Source organism: Microtus oregoni, unplaced genomic scaffold (assembly GCF_018167655.1).
Source record: "Microtus oregoni isolate MIOR12 unplaced genomic scaffold, Mior012 000070F_ref0000104, whole genome shotgun sequence".
Lineage (NCBI taxonomy): Eukaryota > Metazoa > Chordata > Mammalia > Rodentia > Cricetidae > Microtus > Microtus oregoni.
The window spans coordinates 8,110,539-8,135,989 of record NW_024543977.1 but is presented as its reverse complement, the minus strand read 5'-3'; the positions used below and the strand labels follow the sequence as shown (position 1 = coordinate 8,135,989).

General features: G+C 40.4%; 1 protein-coding gene across 1 annotated transcript in view; it reads left to right on the top strand.

The window, feature by feature from the left end:
• Nucleotides 1–25,451, top strand: part of Mpp7 (membrane palmitoylated protein 7) — a 232,795-nt gene that overhangs the window by 91,655 nt on the left and 115,689 nt on the right. The window contains exon 3 of the mRNA XM_041641578.1: nucleotides 5,291–5,409. Coding sequence (XP_041497512.1) covers nucleotides 5,291–5,409 — 119 coding nt within the window. The remainder of the gene's footprint in view (nucleotides 1–5,290; nucleotides 5,410–25,451) is intronic.

Genomic DNA, 25,451 nt, shown 5'->3' with positions numbered 1-25,451 from the left:
GAGATTATTAGTGAGCCTTATGGACAGGCCTGGGCTGCTCTCTTGGGGGCTCTATGTCACTGTGTGCCAGTGGGTGCTCATTGTCTGTGGGCTCAACACCATCTTAGGCAAGTGTTAAAGATACTTTAAAAAAATACTTAAATGATTCCGTTGTAGAGATAATGAAACACACACCCAAGTAAGAAGGACAAATCCAGTCAGCAGAATCCAGTTTGCAGTGGCACTGCCTCACAGTTAATGAGAATAAGCTGGATCTCAGACAGTTTGCCCGGAAGTGGAAATGGTTTGTTCTAACTCTAAAAGTGGCACCAGAAGTGCGGAAGTCATTGCCTTAAACATTGGTTCAGTGAAACACGCGAAGGTAGAAAGAGTGAGAGAGCCATCCTAGTAATTATTTTATTTATCTTATTTATTAAAATTCATGACTCTAAGTATAAGTTAGATGTCATTAAAGGTATGACATCTTGTATCTGTATAGCAAAGAATGAATTTGATGTTTAACTTATTGCCATATTGTGAACTAATATCAATATATGTATATAGTTTTCAGTTTAATTGTGTATTTGTTTAATGAAAAGATATATTTTGGATATATATTGTCTCAGGAAAAGAGTAGACTTTTTTATTTATGGCTGTTTCATGTTTGGCATGCCCACCTAATTGTCTGTCATCAATCTGTCTTATCTAGCACCAAAGATCATAAGAATACTGAAGGCATAGAGCGGTGTCTTCTCAATTTGGGGAGCTAGCACAGTGCTCTGAATATAAGACTCAGTAAACGTCGATTCTTAGGAATTTACTTTAAAAAGACTTAGCCCATTTTGTGCTGCCAAACAGAATATAGTAGTTTCCAAGGACTTTTCTTTCTGTAGTTTTCATTATCTGCCATCAATTGTGGTCTGAGAATATTAAATGGAAAATTCCCGAAATAAACAACTCATAAGCTTTAAATTGTGCACCTTCTTGAGTAGTGTGATGAAATTCTGCAGCATCCCACCTGAAGTGTGAATTAGCCCTTTGTCCAGTGTGTTCACACTGCATAGCCACCTGCCCCTTAATCATTTATTTAGCCTCTCTTTAGGATCCACTGTCATAATATTATGGTGTGTCTTTCCACCATGTAGCCTTTATTTTATGCAATAGTCACCCCAAGGCTCCAAAGTATATATAGGAAATGGTGCATCAGGATACACATTTATATATACTATCTGCTTTCAAACAATGCTCTGGGATCGTGGATAAGAGCGACCAGTGCTGGACTGACTAATTCGTAAGACATTTATCATCTCATGGTTCTGAAGAACTAGTTGAACACTGATCGAACCGTGTGGGACTTAACAGGGCAACTTCACAGTGTCATTAGTTGGAGGGAGGGAGAGGAAAGCAAAGGAAGGACTGAACTTGCTTTTTGTAATGAATTCACATCTACCATGTAAGGAACTGACTTAGATGATAATAATGTTAATTTCTTCAGGCACTGTCTTCATGACCCCGTCACATCTGATTTTTACCTCCCAACATATTAGGTTGGTGAATTACCAACACGTGCTTTTGGGAGGAGGGGACTCAAATCATAAACACCTACCTCAGGTGTTACCTCTTTCCTGGTCTCTTCTTCCTCCTAGGCAGGAGCTGGCCCTCCTTTCCCTTACACGTCCCTTGCTGGCTGCGCTGTAAGGCCCAGGGGCCCGCAACCCCATCAGTTTTGTGCTTTAGAGCAGCACACAATCCATGCCTGCTTTAATTGTTTATTAGGATAACTTGTTGAACTCGCATAATTATGAAATGTAAAGTAAACTTTATTATGCCAGATTTTGCTCAGAAACTGAGTGGGTTAAAAAAATTAAAGACACATCCTCTGGAAACGTTCTCTGTTTGAGAACATTTGGTTGGACTTTACGAGTATTTTTCACTGCTGGGACTCAAGTATAGGTTTATCTTTAGTCCCAAGTCAGGACAGAAACTCCACCTTGTGTGACTTCTAAAGCCTGCATTGCCTTCTTGGAGACTGTGCGCCTCTGGCCTCTTGGTTTTGCCATCATGCCTTTAATTTATGATTGACATTAGCCTGGCTCGTCTAGCATTGGTCATGGCTGCCAGATCAGGTAACTGAAGGGACTGTGGTTGTCACTGGAGTGCCAGATTGTGGTGGTGACATAAGGAGTATATATTGCTGGAGGAGCAGAAAACTCAGATTTATGAGCCTTTGCTAGAAGGAAAATGTTTTTTAAAACTTGAAGTATGAAATGGCTTGTTTCACAAAATATAAACAATATTTGTATAGAATTATCACTTTGCATGTGTAAAGTGACATGCTGTAGTGTGCACTTGGAATGCCTGCTGAAGCTGTTTGACTCTGAACCATGGGGATACAGTGGTGTTTTGTTCTAGAGAAAGATGCATCAAGGAAAGAATGTTATTTTATAACAATGCCTTAGGCTCAGAGCCCCATAATTCTGTTGAAATTTTAATACAACCATTTGACCTTAGTATTTTTTGTATTGCTATTTTTATTTTGAGATCACTAGAGAGTCCCATGTTGTTTTCAGAAGTGATACAGATGTGTATGTAACCCGTTTCCTTCCAGTGCTATCATCTTGTCTGGCAGCTGGGAAATTGTCACTGATACAACCTGTTATGATTTGAGTGTATTCCTCAGATTTCATGTGTTGTGAGTTAAGTTCCAGGGCTGACAGTTTGAGGGAAGTGAGGCCTTCGATAGGAGGCTAGCCCAGTAGGGTTCATCCCTCATGAGTGAGCTAATGTCCTCTTTGCAGGAGTGAGCTTGTTGTGAACAAGCGCTCTGTCACCTCTCGCTCTTCTGCTTTCTACCGTGAGACGACATAGTGCAGATGTACTCCTGAGCTGCCCCCCCCTTCATGCTGGGGCCCAAGTAAACTTGCCTTGTTCATTAATTATTCAGCCTGTGACATTCTGCTATAGTAATATGAAAGAATCTCCAAGACACTTAGATTCACCAGTTTTCTGTTCATTTTTATGTGTTTGTATGTCTCGTTTTGCATGTACAACTTACCATTTGCCTTTTTAAATTGAATTTATTCATTTATTTTATATCCCAACTTCAATTTCCCCTCTCTTCTCTCCTCCCAATTCCCCCCTCACCCCCTCTGCCCCACCCCAATCCGTTCCTCTGTTTCTGTTTAGAAAAGGGCAGGCTTCCCATGGGTGTCAACAAAGCATGGCGTATCAAGTTAACGTAGAACTAAGCTCCTTCCTTCATATGAAGACTGGGTGAAGCAACATAGTATAAGGAATATATTTCCCAAAGCCTGCCAAAGCATTGGGGACAGGCCCTGTTGCCATTGCCAGGAGTCCCACAAGTAGATCTAACTATACAACTGTCACACATATGTAGAGGACCTAGGTCGGTCCCATGCCGGCTCCTTAGTGTCTATGAGCCCAGGTGAGTTGTCTCTGTAGGTTCTCTTGTGATGACCCTCCTCCCTCACCCCCCCCCCGGCTCATTTAAACACAAAGGAAATAAGGATTAGATAAATCACACGAAATGCTTAAATGTAGACATGAAAATCAAATATTGACTTATTTTGATTTTTTGTTAACAATAATAATTAGCAGCAAGTTTCATTTGAGTTGCCTAAGGACTTTATTATGAACTTATCACACACCAGGGGCTTCTGGTGTATTGTCTTATGTGACCTTCCTAGCGATTATACCGTATAAATTAGATCAAAGTTGGTTTACTATACTTAATTATCCCTGGAGTCATTTTCCAAGGAATAGGCATTTTTTAAAACAACTCTTGAAATTAGTAGGAAAAAAGAAACCTCTTTTGTTTTCATCCTTTTACATTTTAAGTCTCTTCCATGACTGCTGATACTGGCAATTGTTGAGTGTGGGGATGTATCTCTGTGGGAGTTAGGAAGGGAGGAAGGGTGAGGGAGTACTGTCTTATAGATGGAGTAATGGTGAGATGTTTTAAAGTCTTTGTATTGTAAAGAAGACCTAGTTTATACAGAGTGCCAGGTTTTAAAGAGAATTAATGTGAACTATCACAAATACTTAAAAGTATAATTATATTTTTCCATAGTCTAATTTAGGCTTATTCTTACTACCATTTTTGGCTAAATACAGCCTCGGGGGTGTTTGGATTTACTTAGATGCCCATTGTTACGTATCTGACTTTACAGTGGTGCCACATGCATGTGCCTGTAAGTTAGCACTGATGCGTGTTAGAAAGGTAAGAGATACACTAATCAGGAGTCCATAATTTACTGTTCTTTGCTTGTTAAGTGTCTTGTAAAGCTGTCGCTATGATGGATGTCAGCCCTTACTCAGACTAGGGGTATGTTGGTGCCTCAGGAGGTCTTGGTGTTTTTGTAGACAGCAGACAGAAATAAAATGAATTCTGTCCTTTTTACCTCCTGTAATCCTGCTAGAAAATGCACCATGTGCTGGGATCTGATATTGACTTCTGCCAGGTCACCTCCCTCAAGAGTCATGGGCAAGCCCCACTGCAACAGTCTGCTGCTTTCGACTGAGACGAATGGCTCCTGTGGATGCCGCACTTCTGTCTGCCAAGAATGCCACAGCAACCTGCATCTGCCACCAGAGGGGAAGCAGAAAACTCCATACACTGCAGATATAAACTACGTTTTGCACAGTCCCTTTGGGGGAAAAAAAATCATAGTCCACAGTGATAGAACAGCCTGTAAATCACCATGTGGGGCTGATTTTTGTCCTACGTGGCAGAACTTTATTTGCATGTTAGATAATGCAAATCTTTTGAAGTTTTATGTTATTAGGAATTCTTTGCAAACTACAAAGCCATTTGGAGCTACTCTATCCATTTTCTCCTAAGGAAGTTTTTCCTCCTCATGACTCATTCCACTCCATGGCTAATAAGAGGGGAATGTAGTAACGGTTAAAGAAAGGAATGCATGCATTTTCTACCTTTTTCCTTCTTTCTTTTTTATCTCTTTTTCTTTCTTTCTTTCTTTCTTTCTTTCTTCCTTTCTCTCTTTCTTTTTGAGCACTGTACACATTTTCTGTCTTGGGTTATGTAAACTTGCATGACTTTAAAATGCTGACTAGTGTGGAAGGTAAAAAGCTCTCCTGTTAATATATACTTCTTTGGAATTTAAAAATCAAAACACTTCCTCTGCTTCTTGAGAGAATTGTTTTGCTTGATGGCCCAGAATACAAATCCAGTAAAAATGACATATTTCAGCTGTCACTTACACATACACCTTCAGTGAAATTAATGAGATCACCCTAAGATTGCACTTTGTGTTTTATTTTTACTTTATAGGTCTGTATGAGCTGTTGGCTGCTCTGCCCGCCCAGCTGCAGCCACATGTGAATAGCCAGGAGGACCTGACCTTCCTCTGGGACATGTTTGGTGAAAAGAGCCTGCATTCACTGGTCAAGGTAAACCACACTGATGTCAAGTTCTCTGAGTGCCATCTAGTAAACCAGAGACAAAATTGTTACTGTCTGAAAACAAAACAGCCTTGTTATGTTTCACGGCCAGGCGTGGAAGTTGTTAAAAATCTTACCAAAAATACATAGATGACTTCACGGAAGGGCACGATGTGGCCGTGCAGGCATTAGCAGCAGCATGCGGCTGCCCTTGTTTAGACAAAAGACAAAATAGTGACAGGAAGGTTGAGACTCCGTTATGGTCGACATTTGTGGGCTGGAATTTCACTTAAATAAACAAATGTTCACAGCAGAAATTAGAAGGGATATGTGTTCTGAGGTCAGAAACGGCAGCAGTCCAGAAGCCACATTAATTTAAAATAATTTCCTTTAACAAAGTCAACTGAAATTCTAGTATGCTGTTTCTTTTATCGGCCTGACTCCATTGAAATGGTATTTTGTAGAGGAATACAGTGGAGCTATTATGAATAAAAACAGTTTTTGGAGCCCATTTTAGGGAAAGCATCCTGCCACGAGAACTGTCAGCCACAGGGAACCAGATCCCGTCTTACAGAAACACTGGGAGTGACCAGCTCTCTTAAAATAGTAAAATGAGAATAAGAAGCTCACTGGAAAACACACTGCTCAAACTTCTGGAAATATAAACTGCGTTTTCTCTCATTTAACTCAGGCTGAAAGAAATGCCTAGTCTTTCTTGTGTCTGTAGGAGATAGAAGCCCATGTCTCCGTGAAATCTGGACCTATACTTTATTCAGCTAACTTTGTTAGGGTTGTCTGTTGTGAGGGGAGGCTTTTATCTGGTACATAGTATTAGAAAATGGACCATTTCTGAATTGCCACTGTTTACAGAGCAGAAATGGTCTATGTGTTTCTTTTCCTGAAATTTGTCTGTTTTGAATAGCAACAATACTAAAGAAACTAATGTCAATACATGGTCCTCCCTAGCAGTACATTTTACAGCCTAGAGTTATTCATTAATTTATTTTTTCATAATAATTCAATTACTGAGGTATCTTTATGCTCTAATTCATTTTAGGCAGCTTAGTTAATTTCTTGGGATGGGTGAGAAATGATCTTGGGCTTATAATTTAGGAGTTCTCATGTCTTAGTATAGTAATAATAAAAAATGCTTCTCTGTTGAATGTGTGGAAGTGGAGTAGCTACAGTTGCATGCACACTGATTTTAGCATTTGCCGTAAAGAATAACATGTATTTGAATTGGCATCATCCCTGTGTCACTAAGTAAACATTCCCCCAAATAATAGATGCATGTTTATTTGTATTTATTTATAACATAGCTGTAATTTCATTACCTAAAATAGAAGGCAGAATGTGTGTCAGCAAGTTGACAATTTTTATAAAACTGTTACCATCTCAGTTCTTGGATAGTTATGTATGTTAGGCAGATTTATTACATATTGAGGAAAAGGTTATCAGAGCACATAAAAAGTGAAAGAATGCCAGAGGTTGTGGTTACCGCTGTTAAAAGGATGAAACTAACGTATGGAACAAATTCCTACATACATTGGACAGTGAGTCTTCAAAATAGGCTATTTTCCAAAGTGTCAGTGGCAAGTGGGTAGGAAGCATCCAAGACGGTGCTAGTATCTGGTTTCCTAAAAACAAAGAGGCCAATGGATGGATATTTTGGCATTTTAGATAGCTCAGTTGACATGCGTACTGTTCCATATGTTTTCAGTAATTGCTATAAAATGCATTTTTTCAAATGAGTCTCATTTGATGCCACTCGCAGAGTATTTGTGCTTCATCCATCCTCTCCTCTGCCCCCAGCTCTGATTAGATGCAGCTCTCAGTTATGTCCTCTGCCTGACCCATTCTATTAGTTTTAAATATGTAAAGTCTAAAGCGCCTCCAGGAGGCAAACTCATGGGATCTTAGCTTAAAACATCTGGAACAGACCACTTAACTGTATTCCAAATGCCTCTAGTTAAGGCTGGAGGACAGAAGCCTTTAGCGTTTGTACATAAATCTTTCTAGAGCCAAAGGAATTTGTTTGAAAAGATTTGTTATAGAGTGAACCAAAATGTGCTTGGGTTTTATGCTCTTGCCTGAAGTTAAAGCTGTTACTGTGTGATTTAGAACTGGAGAATACAGAATTTGATTTTCATTCTAGCACAGAATTTTCATGGTCCTTGTAGTGTGTGTGTGTGTGTGTGTGTGTGTGTGTGTGTGTGTGTGTGTGGTGTAAATTGCCACACACTTTTAAAGGTTTAAAATACTTGTAACTTTGGCATCTGATGTAAAAATACTCAAGAAGAACTGCACATTACAGTCTTAGTGACAGGTACTGCCCTCTACTTTGGATATTGAGATTGTTACTGGAAAGAAAAGTGATCCTAGAGGGCTTGTCCAACTTTTTGATGATGTAACCCAGTATTACCAACTATAAAGTTGATGCTCCAAAGAGGCACAGTTGAGTTAACAAAAAAAAAAATCACAAAGAAATCTCAATATTTTAAATGAGTTTATGATTTTGCACTGGGACACATTCATAGTTAGATGCACCTACAGGGTGTCCGCTGAGCATGATATTTAAAAGAAAAGCTGAAAATAAAAAGCACAAGGTGTCATTCTGTTGGTCTCAGGAGGAAGGCAGTGCTGAGAGCGTTTGAGAGCTCTCGTGTCTGCTTGGTGGGACCTGCACATGCGGAGGACTAGGAAGCATCATTCACTCAGTCCAGCCAGCACAAGAGGACACATCTTTTGCAAATGCACAGAGTCCACATAGCGTTTGTTTTATGCCCTAACTTCATTTCTAGTTTTATCTTCTGTTCTTACCACTTTAAAAAAATGAATGAGTGCTCATTACTTAATTTTCTTTAGTTGTGTATATATTTATAATCTGATTTAAATTCATTTTAGAACAAGATAGGGCGTAGAACTTGCTTAAATATTGAATTTCTTTTAAATTGGGTTGCACTTGTATCTCCTCAAGAAACTTCTCTTTTTAACTCAAAATTTTGTTGGCTGTCTAAGATGTGAATACCCAACCACTATGACTTTACACTCTTATACATGTTCCTCCAGCCTTTCAGTAGTTATGTGTGGGAGGACATGAAGTAAATAAAAGTTCGACTATTTCAACAAACATTGATTTGTATTTTCAGGGAGATTTTTCGTGCACAACAGAATTACTGTGCTTTTTTTCTGGATTTCAGTGTTAGAACAGCAATGAGACCTGTGGAATTTCAGTCGGTAGAGTGCTTGCCTTAAAGTCATAAGGATCTGAATCTGATTCCACAGAACCTGTGTTAAAGCCTGTATTTATAATGCCAGGACTAGGAAGGCAGAGGTTCCAGAGATTCTGTGGTGCTAACCCAGCCTGCTTGATGAATTCTATGTCAGTAAAGACACTGTGTATAAAAATCAAAGTGGTTGGTACCTGAGGAATGACACCCAAAGTTGTCCTCTGGCGTTCATGAATATATACACCCTACCACTCCCTTACTATTATCTTCAATTAGAATAAATACAGTTAGACCTGCACATCACTCATGTGTCCAGTCCCAGTCTTAATAATGATTATTGATGAATAATTATTACTATATAACTATTGTATTTCTGTCTTTGTTGAGTTCTTGCTATGTGCTGAGCATTTTCTAAACTATCTGCTGAGAATTTCCAAGATGAAGACACAGTTTTTCATGGCGTTATACATAGGTACTTGTCAATTACAGTGTCTCGTGATAAATCACATGTGTAATTCAATATTAGCTCCAGTATGGGTTCCTTGAGGATTCGATTTCCTCAGCTAGACCCTGCCTGCTTAGCAGAAGTTTCTTAGGCAACTATTTATTGGGGGTAGTGGGAAGTTAGACAAAAGGAGTAATGTGCAGCTTGAGAGGTAATAGTGAGCATTTTGCCTTTAGAATGGGGCGTGTTTGTCTGGCATATGAATAATGTAAAAATGGGGCGTGTTTGCCTGGCATATGAATTATGTAAAATTGTGAGTAAAGCCCAAGAAGGCAAAGATGTTCTCATCAGTGTCTCTGTAAACCCAAGTCAGTGGCGGCTGTTTCCTTGAAAGGGTAAAAGCAGGGGAGTAAAAAATACCTTTCTTTCTTTCTTTCTTTCTTTCTTTCTTTCTTTCTTTTTGTTTAAACTCTTATTTTTAATTTTATTTATTTATTTAAGGGAGGGAGAGATTTTATTTTAACTCACAGTTCAAAGGTTATTGTTTTATTTACTTTATTATGTATGTGAGTGCATGTTTATGTGTGGCTATGTGCCCATGAGTATAGTTATCTATGGAGGCCAATAGAGGGCTTTGGACTCCCCCCTGCCATGAGAGGGGTTATAGATGATTGTGAGCCATTGAATATGGGGACCTAGGAACTGAACTCAGGTCCTTTGCAAGAGCAGTACATGCTCTTAACTACTGGGACAGCTCTCCAACTCATTTTCTTTTAGAAATAAATTGGCGTACTATAGAGGCTAGATAGGGCATGGCGTTTCCAAGTCAAAGATGATGACAGCAAAGCATTGGTTTCCAGTCTGAGAGGTGCATGCTGGCTCTGCTGTTCTCTATCATATTGAGACTCCTCTTGTTCTGTGATCCACTCACCAGTGTCAAGCTGTTGGGTGTTGGGAGGAGATTCAGGAGACATCTCTGAGAGTTCTCTACAAGCATATAAGTTCTCATACATTTTGACTATCTCCGCATAGGAAATGAGAAATATTTTGGATGTTTGCTCAGTATTTAGGGTATAATAAAATAATTAGACTCATGCATCCAGAGTTGAGGATAATTACATTCAAGAATGTAGGTAATAGGTTTAGGTTAAAGTACAGAACATCCTTTAAATCACCATGTGACTGTTAATGATCACTTGCATGTATAAATGGCCTCATAATTTGAGAGTGACTGATATTTTTGTGTGCATATGACTGTGATGAATGTACGCTGAAGACAGTACCTAACTGCTTTCTTTGAATGTGTACCTGTGTTGAAATTTTCTCCATCATTAAACAGTGCATGCTTGCATATGTAAAAACACTGACCAGAACCAAGAATGCTTAGATTTTACTCTTATAAATCTTGTAAAGTCTTACAATTTTATGCTACAGTTAGGTCTGTAATATATTTTGGTTTTTGGGGAAGGTGTGAATTCTAGGTCTAGATTAAAATGTCTGAAAAGGAATAGTCAATAGTTCTGATAGTTGCTGAATAACTCTCTTTTTCTCCACTGAAATATCTTTTTTTTTTATCTATACCATGCTGTCTTGGTTACCATAGTAATCTACCTTACTGAATTCTGCAGTAAAGTAATGCCAGTTCTCTAATTTTGCTCATGATCAGTACTGTTTGGTCATTTTGGGTCTTTTTCATATAAACTTTAGAGTGAGTTTGTCAGTTTTCTGGGCTCTTGATTGGTATTATACATTTTTGTAGATCCATATTGTGTATTTTGCAGATCCAAGTTAGATCTACAAAATTTTCTAGGAGATTATATTATAACAGCACCATACATCCCTGTCCATGCAGCTGGAATCTCTCTCAATTTATTGAGATATCCTTTGATTTCTTCATTTGAGTATTCCCTAGTTAGATTCTGTAGATATATCTTGTTATGCTGATGCATGCATATGTTTTGCTTTGGTGGTATAGTTTTAAAATTGTCATAATTTTCTTCTGTGACTGTGATAAAATGCCATGAGTGAGACAACTTACTGAAGGGAGGGTTTATTTTGTGCTTATGGTTCCAGAGAGGTGAGTCCATCGCCATCAAGGTAGGGCAGCATGGAAGCAGGTATGACAGCATGAACATCTGAACTCACATCTCTGCCTATAGACAAGAAATAGAAAGGGAAAACTGGCATAGCATGTGGCTTTTGAAACTACAAAGTCTGCCTCCAGTGACTTCTTCCAGCAGGGCCACACTTCACAATCCTATCCCTAAAGTGCCTAAAACTGGGGATCAAGTATTCAAATGCCCAGGACTCTGGTGGCTGTGTTATTCAAACCACCACTAAATGGTATTGTGTATTTAATTTTTTTTTGCTCTTTATTACTTCTATATAGGCAAGCAGTTGATTGATTTTGTATACATTGAGTCTATATCCTGTATATTTGCTATACTTGGCTTTGAGTGCCCAGAGTTTTGTTGCTGTTGATTCTTCACTCAACACCATCATGTCACCTATAAACAAAACTTCTTTATTTTCAATATATATGTGTGTGTGTGTGCATAATTTCTTATTTCATTTTTTGTCTTATGATATTAGCTAAGAATCTTCTGCAATATTGAATGGCAGTGGCAGGAATGGCCATCTTTGCCTTCTTAATTGTTTCAGGGAGAAAAATTGTTTAGTTTCTCACCATTTTGAATGACATCATAAAGCGGGACATTAGCACTTAAGAACACTGGCTGCTCTTCTAGAGGACTTGGGTTCTGATTTCAACACCATATGGTGGCTCACAAACCACCTATAATTTCACTTCCTGGGGGTCGAGTGCCTTCTCTGCCTCCTCAAGCACAAGCATGCATGTGGTACACAGACATCCACAACACTGAACTCAAGTTGTCAGGCTCGTTGGTATGTGACTTTTCCGGAGAAGCCACCTTGCTGGCCTCCAGCCTTTAACTTTCAATCGCTGTATGCTTTAGTTTTGATATAGGATATACTTCCCAAAGGCTCATGTTTTGAAAGTGTAGCCTCCACTGGGATGATGCTGAGCACTGATGGGCCCTTTAAGAAGGGAGAGTTTAATGGGTTCTGAGCTGGTTCCTGAGGGTGATACCCTGTTGAAGGAAGCCCTGCTTGTTGGTTCCCAGCTGCCCTGCTTGCTTAAACCTGAAATAATCACACAGAAACTGTATTAATTAAATCACTGCTTGGTCCATTAGCTCTAGCTTCTTATTGGCTAACTCTTACATCTTAATTAACCCATCTGCTTTAATCTGTGTATCGCCACGTATCAGTGGCTTACCTGCAAAGTTTCTTCATGTCTGACTCTGGCAGCAGCTCCATGGCATCTCTCTAACTCAGTCTTCCTCCTCCCATGCTATAGGCCAAGCCAGTTTTTTATTCATTAACCAATAAAAGCAACACATAGACAGAAGGATCTCCCATACCACTGTCCTCAACAGGGATTAAGGTAATTCTCTAGAGCTTCTGAATAGTTCTCAGTGAGTCTGAGCCCTGAGTTGCACTCTGACTTCCTACCATGTCTCAGGATCCCTATTTCATGTGGCATTGCTGTGATGCATCCTCAGAGTGCGGCATCTCCCAAGTGGGTGACTGATGGATGATGCTGACTTCTAAATCTGAGAAGGGAAACCTTTTGTCTTTAAAGTACCTCCCTCAAGATTTTCATTGTAGTGAGAGAATATTTAGAGTGATCCATTCAAACTATTCATGTTTAGCACCATAATTTGTATATATATTGGGTTAATATTTATCATGCATCAGTAGTTTTATATTCAATACATTTGTTAGTTTTAAACTTTCCCAGCTGGTAAGAGTTGCCATATCAGAGCACACTTAGTTCTTTCTCTTTTCCTTTCTTTCTTTCTTTCTTTCTTTCTTTCTTCTTTCTCCTTCCTTTCCTTTCCCTCCCCTTTTCTCTTTCTTTCTTTTTCTCCCTCCCCTCCACCTCTTCCTTCCTTCCTTCCTTTTTTCTTCCTTCTTTTTTTCCTTTCTTTCTTTTTCCTTCCTTTCTTTTTCTTCCTTCCTTTCTTTTTTCTTCCTTCCTTTTCCCTTTCTTTTTTCCCCTCCTTCCTTTCTTTTTCTTCCTTCCTTTTGTCTTTCTTTTTCTTCCTTCTTTTTGTTTTTCTTCCTTCCTTCTTTTCTTTTATCTTCTTTCTTTCCTTCTTTTTTCTTCCTTCCTTCCTTCCTTCCTTTCTTTTTTCTTCCTTCCTTTCTTCCTCACTTTTCCCTTCCTTCCTTCCTTCCTTCCTTCCCTTTTCTCCTTCTTTCTTTCTTTCTTTTTTATTTCTTTCTTTCTCTCTTAGTGCTCCTGTCAAGTCTTTTACTTACCCATATGCTAGAATCTCCTAATTGTTACCATTTCTGCTTTATACAAACAGCTGTGCATTATCCAAGCAGTTCAGAATAAGAAAAAGCAAGGATTCCAACTTACCCTCACTTACTACTTTCCGACATTCTTCGGTATTTATGTAGATCTCAGTTCTAACCTGAGCTTCACATGATCTTTTTCTAATCCCTGAAGAATGTCTCTTAATACTTTTTATGGAAGGCAAATTTACTGGTAACAAATTCCTTGCATTCTTGTTTGAATCAAAAGTTCATACTTCCCCTTTACTTGTGACATTTCATTTTATTGGATGCAGAAATTGTAGAGTGGGATTTCTTTTTCTTCTAACATGTAAAATATTTTATTTTTCCTTGCTTATTTGATTTCTGATGGAAGACTGATGCTAATCTTATCAGGGAAGATGAGGGTCACTAAAGATAAGGATCAATATGGTGGTCCTTGTGCCATTCCCCCACCTTTCAAACTTCTTTAGTTTTGGTCCTCTGTGCTTTGAATGAGATGGGTAAAGATGTGGGTGATTCAGAATTTGTTTTCATGTTTATAGATTTATTTATTTAAATAAATAAATGTAACAGAAATTATTTATTTAAATAAATAAAATATTATTTAAATAAATAAATTACAACAGAAATGTAAGTGACACACCTGGCTGCTGTGTTCTTTCTAGCGATGAGCACATCAAAGGCAGCATTTGTTTCTATACAATCATTCTTTGATTTCCAGAATTTCCTGTGCAAAGCTCTTCATTCCCTGCATACACTACCTGCTATGGCTGGTTGTACACTTTCTCCATCTAAACATTCAACATATTGGGTCTAGTTATTTTTAAATTCCTTGTCTCATTTGTAAAATCTACTTTGTCTGGCTTTCCTCATTACTCATTTTGTTTCTTTAGGTCTTCCTTCCCTGAAGTTATCACGCCTTTTAAATTTTTGTGACTTACAGGATGACAGGAACTTGAGTGATTAGGCCTTTACTGTGAGTTTCATGTTACTGTGGCTTAGAACTGGGTGTGTGTACCTTAGTCCCAGAGATCTGGGTTTCCTTTGTACCCTTTTCCTCTATACTCTCAGTCCCTTTGTCTTTGGATTTTCTTAAAAACCCTCTTTAGAATCATGCCTGAAATTTCTCACCTCTAATCCACTGGGGTTCAGTGCAGACTTACCCATGATGGTTGGTCATGAGAGGACAATTCTTATTAAGAATTTGTCTTTTTAAAAATTTTTTTAGAGATGGGTCTTTCTAGGCATTTGTATTTTAATCATAGTGATTTCCCCTCCTACAACGGAAGTTTCCAGGCACCCTTTCCCCAAGATCAGCCATGAGAATTGGTGGCTCTTATGGAAGAATGTGTGGGGACCCTTCTTGGGGACCTCCGGGAGATTTTAATCCTCAAGCCAGACTCAGACTGTAATACAAACTCTCAGATTAAACACAATCTAGTAAATATATCTATGTATATATGTACATGTGTAGGCTATACAGTGACTACAAAGAGTTAAAGGGGCAACAAGTATCAAAGAGGCCTGAGAAGGCAAAGCTGAGGAACCAATAGGAATAGAAGAGTCCTTATATTGATAAGACAATAATAAACATTGATAACATGTGTTGATAAGCTGCAGGAAGGAATCTGAGAAAACAGATGTGATCATGTGCATTACACATTTGAGAGAGAATCAGTAAAGAGATGAAAAATCAGGACTAGGTCCAGATGAAGGAACAGGTGCAAAGATGGATAGTAGGTCCAGCTGGGGAGCACGAGGACAGGCAGATGTCAGGAGAGTAGGTCAGGATTTCTTAACATGTACTCTAGGTGACCAGATGACAGGCTGATAGGGGTCTTCACTGTTTAGTGCTGAGTTCCACCTCTTTCTGGGGTCTATTACACTCTTGATCAGATGTGTCCAAGTAAGTTCTTGGGCCTGGTTTTCTTTGTAGAGTTTTAATACATTTGTGTGCCCCTATTGTGTCAGTTTAGCTCTATTCATTCATAAGGTGGCACCCTTTCTACTCCAAGGGAGAGGCATTTTTAGTCTTTGGGCCACCAGTTGTGCTGGACATATGGTACAGTCCATGAGTACACACAGATACAAGGTCACCTCCATCTTCAAAGTGGGGTCAAAAGTGACTTGTAAAAATGGAGTCTCTCAGGGCAAAGTACAGCTACAGCCTGAAAAACTGCTGTTTTATACAATCTGGAGTAACTTAGGGAGAGCAGAGCAGCCTGGCCTCAATACCCAACAATAGACTTGTTTCTGAACTTGAAAACATTGCAAATTAGCACAATTTTTTGCTGACTAGATTCATTTCCACTGGAGAAAGCATGAAGTAGGCCTCCATAGTTCTCCATGAAAGATGTTGGAGATATACGCAATTAATTCCTTCATTTCTCTTAAAAGTACAATGCTGTATTTGGTTATCAGTTCCTGTTAAACAAGTTATACATAGAACTAAGTTTAGGCAACACTTGTTGCTATCTTGGCAGTCTTGTTTGTACATTAATGGAATACTTTGAGGCAGCACACATTTCTGTCCCTAGGCTCTCCCTCTGACTTCCTTTTGGATTACCAATCCTAGTGCTGGCCATTAAAAACAGTCACATGAGAGACCTAGGGTGTAGTGTAGAAGATGGGATTTATCTACTGTGAAGTGGCGAGAGTGGACAGTGGCCAAGGGCACAGTTAAACCTATATACATTTATGGCAGGTTTGATACTCTATTTCTAGTGTCTCTGGGACAGACAACCGCCATTGAAAGTGTTTTCTTACCTAATGCTTGCCAGATTTATTTTATCAACACTCAAGGGAATAGACAAAGCTTTTGTCTATGTCCTTTACTAGAAGGCATCTGGCTAGAGACTGATTTTAGGCCTTGCCAGAAATCCAGAATGCCACATCTCTACCCAGGGACAGAGATCCAGCACAAATTCTATTCTTCTAGCTAGCATTAGTGCCTCTGGTCCCAGTCTTGGCTTCAGAGCTGCTGGTTAGAAAGGAAGGGTCCATCTGCAGGGATCTCCAAGCCTGCTGAGATCTAACTAGCTACACAATGGTTTTATCATTTTTTTCTATTTAGTTATTGTCAATATCTCTGATTTTATCAAGCAATGAGAAGCTTAATGGCAATCATTGGGGTGATATTCCTATGCTAGTGAATTAGATTCTAGACTGAGATAATGGTATAAGATATGTACAAGTTCAGGGCTTTCTGGAAACACATCAGTGTGGGGAGATAGTATGGTGTCATGTTTAGAGAGCAAACTCCTTGCAGGAGGGTTTTGTTACTTGCCTCTGAAGTATTATTTGCTTTGGGTGGGAGGAAGATGAAAAAGACTTGCAGACACTGTGAATGATCCGTGGCCACCTGGTCTGACAGAGCCTCTTGTTGGACCTCAACAGCTGGGAATGCTCCTGTGCCAATCAAAGGTAATTGTCCAACCAGCTCTGTTGGAGAAACCAGATGGAGGTATTTCATATGTTATAGGTTACAGTTTTCTGGGCACAGGAACACGTACAGCCTGCTGAAAATAGGAATTCCTGAGGCTCTGGGTAAATTGTTGTTTTTGAAATTCATACTCTCCAAACAGTGGCCATATGTAGCCCTTCTTAGGTATTTGCCGGGAAGGAGAGAGTGGATCAGATCCAGGTTTGTGGAGCCATGTCTTCTGCCAGATCTGTCTTCATATAATGGAATAGTGCTTTCTGGGCGATAGAGTGCATGTAGCTTTAAGAATTCATGGTCAAAACAACCCACTTACCGTGTATTTAGCCATAATTTAATGAAAAGGAATCTATTAGCCCCACAAAAGCGTATCTTTCCTAGAAATATCACTGCCTTGAGAACAGTCATTCATTAGTATGTTTGGAGTCAAGAAATCAGCAGGGCAGGGGCCACATCAGAAACGGCACTCTGAGACAATGGGGATGTTCTTTCGGGAACTCACCAAGGACAGCTGGCCTGGGTTTGAAAAAACATGGGATAAAACCGGACTCGCTGAACATAGTGGACAATGAGGACTACTGAGAACTCAAGAACAATGGCACTGGGTTTTGATCCTACTGCATGTACTGGCTTTGTGGGAGCCTAGGCTGTTTGGATGCTCACCTTACTAGACCTGGAAGGAGGTGGGAGGTCCTTGGACTCCCCACAGGGCAGGGAACCAGGTCTGCTCTTTGGGCTGATGAGAGAGGGGGAGTTGATTGGGGGAGGGGGAGGGATATGGGGGGGGGAAGAGACAGAAATCATAAATAAATAAATAAATAAATAAATAAATAAAGAAAGAAAGAAATGGCACTCTACCAAGTATTGACCGTAGAACGAGAAGGCAGGCGTTTGTAATTCTGCTGCCTTGGATCAAATGAGAATTACAAGTAAACCTCTTACATAAGCTGGTTTGGACTGAATTACTGGTTAATATTCCTTGAAGTTTAGTTAGGTTCCACAGGTCCCTATGAACCACCATGAAGTGAAAGAAATGGAAGTCCAGTATGTAGCCAAAGGGCAGGGCAGAGCAATTTCCATAAAGGAGTGTTGGGTCGTTGGGTCTTTTTTTTTAAAAAAAATTTATTTATTTATTTATTTTGAGTGTTGGGTCTTTAGGACAGCATTTGTGGTTCATCTTCTCCACTGGGTTCCAGCTCCAACACTTCCTTCTCTGCCATCTCCTTCTCATAACTCACACTGTTGGCCACACTAGGTCCTTGGTCACATCTATGAGTGTTCTGTGTGTTCCAGCTCCAACATGAGCCAAGATCTGGCCCTGTGTAGAGGGTTTATTTTATTTATTTATTTATTTATTTATTTTTGTGTAGAGGGTTTTTTGACTTGGATTCTGGTAATGCTTATTATAAGGATTGATTATTAATGTATTAATAAATCAAATGCAATGAGTGAATGAATATATGTACTAATGGATTAGCGAATCAAATGTGAATTAATGAAGGAATATATATGTGTGTGTGTATACTTTAAATGGTCTAGTGCATAGTGACTTATTACTGTGGAGACTAATTAGTATTACCTTTATCATCTCTATTTTAAAACTCTTTTGCAAGCCAAGCTCCTCCACACACCATTCTTCCAATATTCCTTTGGCTGTCTGGCTACTTTTTCAGAATGGTCTTTGTACATTATTGTTTTTATGCCTTTATTTTTTGTCTTGTTTAAAACTTCAGTAAAAGCTTGATAGCAGTGTGTGATTAGAAAAAAGTTCTTGAGTTAGCCAAATGTGGTCTCTAAATTTTCCTTCAGTTAAAAATGGTACAAAACATTTGATGCATTAAAGATGAGAACAGTGAATTAAAAACTCCTATATACATTTCACATCTTAGGGAATAAATCATTGTAGTTAGTGTCTGCCATATTCTTCTCAAGTTTGTATTCACGGACAGTGTAGTGTAGGCTATTTTTCTGTTTTAATACCTTTGTAAGTAGACTCATTTTTCTGTACCCTGTACCCAGTTTTTCTTTCTTTTTTTTTTTTTTTTTTTTTTTTTTTTTTGGTTTTTTGAGACAGGGTTTCTCTGTAGCTTTGGAGCCTGTCCTGAACTGTCCTGAAACCAGGACTTGTAGATCAGTCTGGCCTTGAACTCACAAAGATCTGCCTGTCTCTGCCTCACAAGTGCTGGGATTAAAGGCGTGCGCCACCACCACCTGGCCAGTTTTTCTTTCTTTTGTTTTTGGTCAGATGTATCTGTGGTCCTATAAGTACCTCCAATTATTCTTCATTGCTATGGAGTGCATTGTGTGATGAAATCATTTTTGTGTTTGTTTTCCAGCCTATTTTCCTGTTAATGGGCATGTGTGTTGAGAATTAACCTACAGGCTAAAAACCCCATTCCAGCTACTGCCCATCCCTAGCAGTGCTCGAATGGATAGATTTTCATGTTTTTCTGACAGTTTTGACTGGAAATGCCATCTTTTAGTTTTGGTTCACTTTCATTTGAATACTAGAGGTTGACCATGTGTTTCTGGGCCCTCTCTGCTCCTTTTTATATTCTTTGTCTCCCTGACCTTTGGCAGTTTACTTTTTCCTAGTTGGTTTGTAGCAATCACATGGTGGGTCCTGATCTTGGATCTCTGTAGTACAATGTAAGTATCTGTATTTCCTTCCTTCTGCCGGGTAAGTGTTGAAACACAAATCCCTGCACACAGGGACCCTGCAGAAGGTTTTCTGGCTGTCAAAGGTGTAGAAGCAAAAGCTTTATAGATCCTTCTCGAATGCAAATTGGAACCTTAGCTCTCCAGTCTTACCGAAAACACACACCAGAGTGTGAGGTGTTTGTAGCCCCCAATCCAGTCTGAGTTTTATTTGTGTTTTCTGGCTCCATAGGGGTCCTTTGGAGCTGTCTGCCATGACCTCATGTTCACATTTCATGGTAGGAAAGTGTATAATGTATTTTTAGAACTGTGAATACTTAGGAGTAGCTTGCTCACTGAGTGGCATTTTATTGGGCATCATCTTTGTCTCAGCTGCTCCCGCATATTCCTCATTGTTTAAGAGTGTTGTGGGGTTTGAGAGAGGTTGCTAGATTAAAGGAGATGGGAAAATCTTCCAATCTGATTCTCCCAAGTGGTTTGTTTCCTATGAATGTCACAAAAATGTAGATGACCTCTTTGAGACACAGTGATGGAGACTCACAACTTAATGGATTGGTGGACTGCGTTGTAGCTGTTTGTAGATAATTGACTTAATGTAGTTTGACTTTTAGTCAATTCAAATTGTGGCATGAAATGTGTTATCTTTCTTACTGATAGATTGTAGTTCGTGAAGATTTTCCTTATTAAACTGGTTTAAAATGAATGCTACTTTTAGTATTTTAATCTCTCTGTTTTCAATATGTCATGTTGTGTATGTCTGTGAAGATGCTTTCTGGTGATATCAAAAACAAAGGCAGGAGTTGATTGTTTTAAACTTCTTTTCATGCCACATATAATATTTTAAAAAAACTTGAATATTTTTAAATGAAATATTTTTAAAAGTTTGAAAACATTCATAAGTTTTGGTGTGAATCCGTGACTGAGGCATTAATAATTACTATAATAAGCTTACATCACTATAAGAAATCTAGCTATGAGATTGTAGGCTTTTTTTTTTAAGCCAGGTAGTAGCCTTCACTAGGCTGGAACTTGATATTTAGATCAAGCTGTTTTCAAAATCACAGAGATTCTGTTGCCTCTGCTTCCTGAGCGCTGGGGGTTAAAGGTGCATTAGTCTCTTTCTTCCTGTGTAGATGAAGTAAAATTAGAATAGAATGGCTCACTCTAATTCATTTCTCCACTTGTCTTTCTCTCCCTCTATCCTTCCATTCTGTGGGAATGATATTCACAGAAGAACACTTGACTGTCCTGCCTCTTGATATTAGTCCTGGCCATGCTGTTTGTATAATGTGCATGGAAGCAGGACCTGCTGGGCGGACCGCCATTAGAGCCAGTGAACTGCTTTCCTTAGTTTGTCTCTGCCCCTGTGCTGTCTTGTATTTCAGGCATTGGGCACTCTCTCTATTTGGGTCTGAGCATGTGAGGACAAGGAGCAGGGTTCTCTAATGACAAGAGTGTGTGGTGGTGGTGGTATGTCAGCTAGGGTATAAACCTTCATTGGACTTCAGGATTCGTTATTTGCACAATTTAGCATGTTTAATTCTAGCAAGTGTCTTCACCATTTCGTTCCCAATCTGTTTCCCAGATGCAGCTTGGTTGGCAATACGCTGGAACTCAACACAAATGCAGTCATTTACATTCCATGAAGTTAGGTATTTTTGAGTGATTGCTGTGATCTGACAGGTGCTTGGTTAGTTAATACTCATCTTCTTGTCAAAACGTCGTAACTTTTGTATTTTCTTCCCTGATAAACAAGTTTCTTTCATACCCATTGTTACGGGGTTTGAGGAGGAGTGCTGTGTGTTATGTCACTCTTACGTGAGTGTTCCCGCATCATGAATGAGAGCAGGTGTGTGTCATCTCGGATCATCCCTCATCACCAGGAAAATGAAAGACAAATATTCTTCTCTTCCACCCTGATGAAACTGTGTTGCTGGGGCAGCCAGCTTCCTCTTTCCATCCTTCGCCTCCGCAACCCATAGCTGGATTATGGAAAACACCTGGCATGTCCTGATTCTGGGTTTTTGTTTATACTTGCTGTGTTAATTTCAGTTGTGCGTACCCAGTTCTTCAGAAAGCAAGTGCTGAAGAAAAAAAGAAAATTAGACACTAGGTCCCAAAGACCCATATCTTCCCAAGGGAACTTTGGGAATGTGAAACAGCGAAGACACTGGTGAGGATTAAGATCTTGTGAATAGGGGGCTGGAGAGATAGCTCAGAGGTTAAGAACACTGACTGCTTCGGGAGGTTCTGAGTTCAATTCCCAGCAACCACATGGTGGCTCACAACCATCTGTAATGAGATCTGGCGCCCTCTCCTGGCATACATGGAGATCTTCAGGCATACATGGAGGCTGAACACTACGTACAAAATAAATAAATAAATAAATGATAAATAAATAAATAAAAAGATTCCATTTTTTTTAAAAAAAAAATTTGTGAATACAGAACCCATAAAGTTTAGTGGCTGTGACAAGACAGCTCTTCTTACTTCCCTCACTGGGTAATTAAATATCACAGTTTTCCTTGCAGGGAACGAGCAAGGACTTTGAGCAGCAAAAATATATAGAAAGAACAGTGGCCCTAGCATCTCAGTCGCTTTTATCTACAGTGAATACTTTGTGCCTGGAAAGCCCATCATCTGAGATTGCTTTGGCCTTCATTTTATATATACTTTTCTGTTTAAGTTAAAAACTAAATGCAGTTAACCAGAAACTTAAAAATACATTCTGTCTCTTGATAGCCATTGTGTAAACAGTTGTAAGAGATACAGATGATAGAAATTTTATTCTGTTACTTGATGAACGAGACATGCATCTTCGTCTTTTAATTCATGTAAACCCGGGCTAGGTTGATCCCTGTTGTGTGTTTAGGGAGTGAATTTCAGGCTATCGTCATCTTCAGATGTCCACTAGATGGCACCAGGCCTTTAGTTAAATTGACCTTGTCCATTTGTCATTGATGGGTTAAAAATAAAAGAAAGAAATTTAGGCTCAAGCACTATAAAGAATTTGTGAATTTCTCTTATGTCATGTAAAGAGCTGTGGAGCTTTGTGGTAGAGGTATTTATGGTTGATAATGTACTACATTTCCAGAGAATCTGATTTTATTATTTGGCTCTTTCATATAAAGTATATTTAAATGTATAGTGTGTGAGGCGATGATGATGCTACAGCAGTAAACATGTTCTTGGTGATCTTTTGTCCTCACTATGGGAATCTGACTCAGTCATACCAATAAGTAGACACGACTACTAATAAATGAGATTTGCTACTTAAACTATGGAAGGGATGGAGAAATTGTTGTTCTTAATTCTGCGGGTTAGAGGGTAAAGACGTTACGCGAGGAAGAAGACACAGACACGCAGCGGTCCCACGTGGGTGCACTTTAATGGGGGAGGGGTAACAGGCAGGTAAGAGGTGTGCGGACACGATGGGAAAGGCGGGGAGAGAGAGAAGGGGGAATTCGTGGCGGCCTTTGCTTTTTAAAGGGGAATGTAAAGGCTTCTGGGAAATGTGTCCCATGCTTGGTGCGCTGGCATTCGTAGTCCAGCGGAATGCTGGGAGCTGCAGTCTTGCAAAGAAACAACATTTCACCCTTTTGGTTTGATTAAAAAAAATTGGGGGACCTTAAAGGGTAGGGAATGGGGGCGTAGTCCGGTCTCTCATGGCTGCTTCCTGCTGGCTTTGGGCGTTGAGGGGTCCAGGGAATGTCTGATTATTTTGGCGATGTCCCACTGGCATCTGAGGTCGCTGGTGTCGCTGATTGCTGGTGTCTGGGATGGCTGATTGTAACGCTGGCATTTGAAGTCCTGGCTATCATCTGAGGTGGCTGATTGAAGAAATCTGTCTGGCTTTTCCTGAGTAGCTGGGTCATCATTAAGATGCTGGAAGGCAAAAGTTGCATTAGTAAAAGGAAAAAAATTAAAAACGGGGGGGGGAGGAGATCTGGGGTGAAGTGATAAAAAAATTAATGATACTTATTCCGTTAATGATCCGCTTGTGTTTGATTTGTTTAGGTGGGATACTTATTCCGTTAATGATCTGCTTGTGTTTGATTTGTTTAGGTGGGTTGGGCTGGCATCCTGGAGCTTAAAGAAAGTGTCTTAAAAGATATAGATTGTAGCCGGATATTCCTTAACATTTCAGGGGCCACTGCTGCAGTCAGCGGCTGACCTGCTATGTCAAAGAACCTTATTGAGAATCTGCTTACCACCTGAGTCCTTGACTCCGTATTTGATGATGGTACCTGTAACAACAGCTAGATGGTTATTTATGAATTTAAAGAAGAGAGAGTGTGTTAACACAGCGACGGATGGGGACCACTGTTTTCCTTAGACTGGAGTAGAGGGGACTGAATCTGGCGTCCTTTGGAACTTAAGAGAACAAGGTCCCGTCTGAGTTACCGTGTATGAAGGATTATCTTGAGCTGTGGAGATAAACGGTTTAAGATGTGACAGGTGAATCCAATGAGGAATTCCTTCAAGCTTGTCAGCTGTGGGAGTTAGCTGCCTGCGCGATCATGTCCGGCTGCGGGAGAAGTTGGGTGAAGCTGGATCGGAAAGGCTGGGATATATGAGACGGGGGGAATGAGATTTTTCGGGGGATTTAGAGGAGCGGGAAGGCAACCCAGAAGGATATTTATGAAGAACTCCCGGAGACCTAGGAACGGAACGTTTAGAGGCGTGGGGGAAAGGTGTAGGCGAGTCCTTTCTGTACCTAAAAGAAACCTTTGAAGAAGGAGGGATAGGGGAGGTGGCCCCTGATTGGGCAGGGCGGGAAGGGGTGGTCCCACGAGGTCGGGGGGCGGGGGGTCGTCAGCGGGGTCCATGGCGGTAGCGGAGGGTTGCGAGCCCATGGCGGGAGCAGAGGGTTACTGGATGGAGGGCATTGCCAAAAACATGTGAGCAGGTGAACAGTGTGAAGAAGTGGAAGGGTCAGTCTTTAGGGCCATGTAAAAGAAGGCCATAACGTATATTAGCTCTTTCCATTTAGCTGACCGGTGACAGAAATTGGCCAACTCTCGCAGAGTGTCAGTGTCAAATGACCCTTGGGAAGGCCAGCGGATAGAACCTTGCAAATTGTACTTAGGCCAAGTTTTGGAACAAAGGCGTGTCAACTTAGATAGTTTTATGGAGGGGATGAGGGCGTGAGGCTCAAGAGCTTCCAGAAGCTGCCCGAGAGGGGAGGATGGGGGAATTGGCTTAGAAGACTTAGAGCCCATGACTAAAATGCAAGCCTGTCCGCAAAAAGGTACCGGGGTACCGCGAACATGGCAGCCACGAGTACAGGCGTCCGAGTACTCGAGGGGCATGTTAAATCTTAATTGGCCCGAACCCAGCTGCCGACGGGGAAAAAAGCACCGGCTGGGAGGAGACAATTAAGCTTTTTGGGGCTGACCGCACAGCCCGGAGGCACCGCACCGGAGCGGGCCAGAAGGAAGAGAGAGAAAGATTAGAAAAAAAAAAAAAGAGAGGGAGAAGCTGGAAGCACCAAGCTTCCAGGTGCGGATGGAGGCAGGTTTCAGCCGAGGGCAAAAAGCCAGGGGGGAAGGGGGAGGGAGGTCGGCGACCTTACCCAGGATGCGCCAAAGAAAGACGGCTGGACAGTCTCTGAGCGCTCCGGGGGGAAGGAAGCCAACTTAGGTTAACTCACGGATCAGACGGTGTTGGATGGCCGTGGTAAACAGGTGGAGGTGGTTGCAGGCGGTTGGTTCAGACCTTGTGCCGGTGAAGCCCGGAGGCAAAAGCCTCAGGCACTGGGACAGAAAGGTCACCGAGTCGACGACGGCACCAAAATGTTGTTCTTAATTCTGCGGGTTAGAGGGTAAAGACGTTACGCGAGGAAGAAGACACAGACACGCGGCAGTCCCACGTGGGTGCACTTTAATGGGGGAGGGGTAACAGGCAGGTA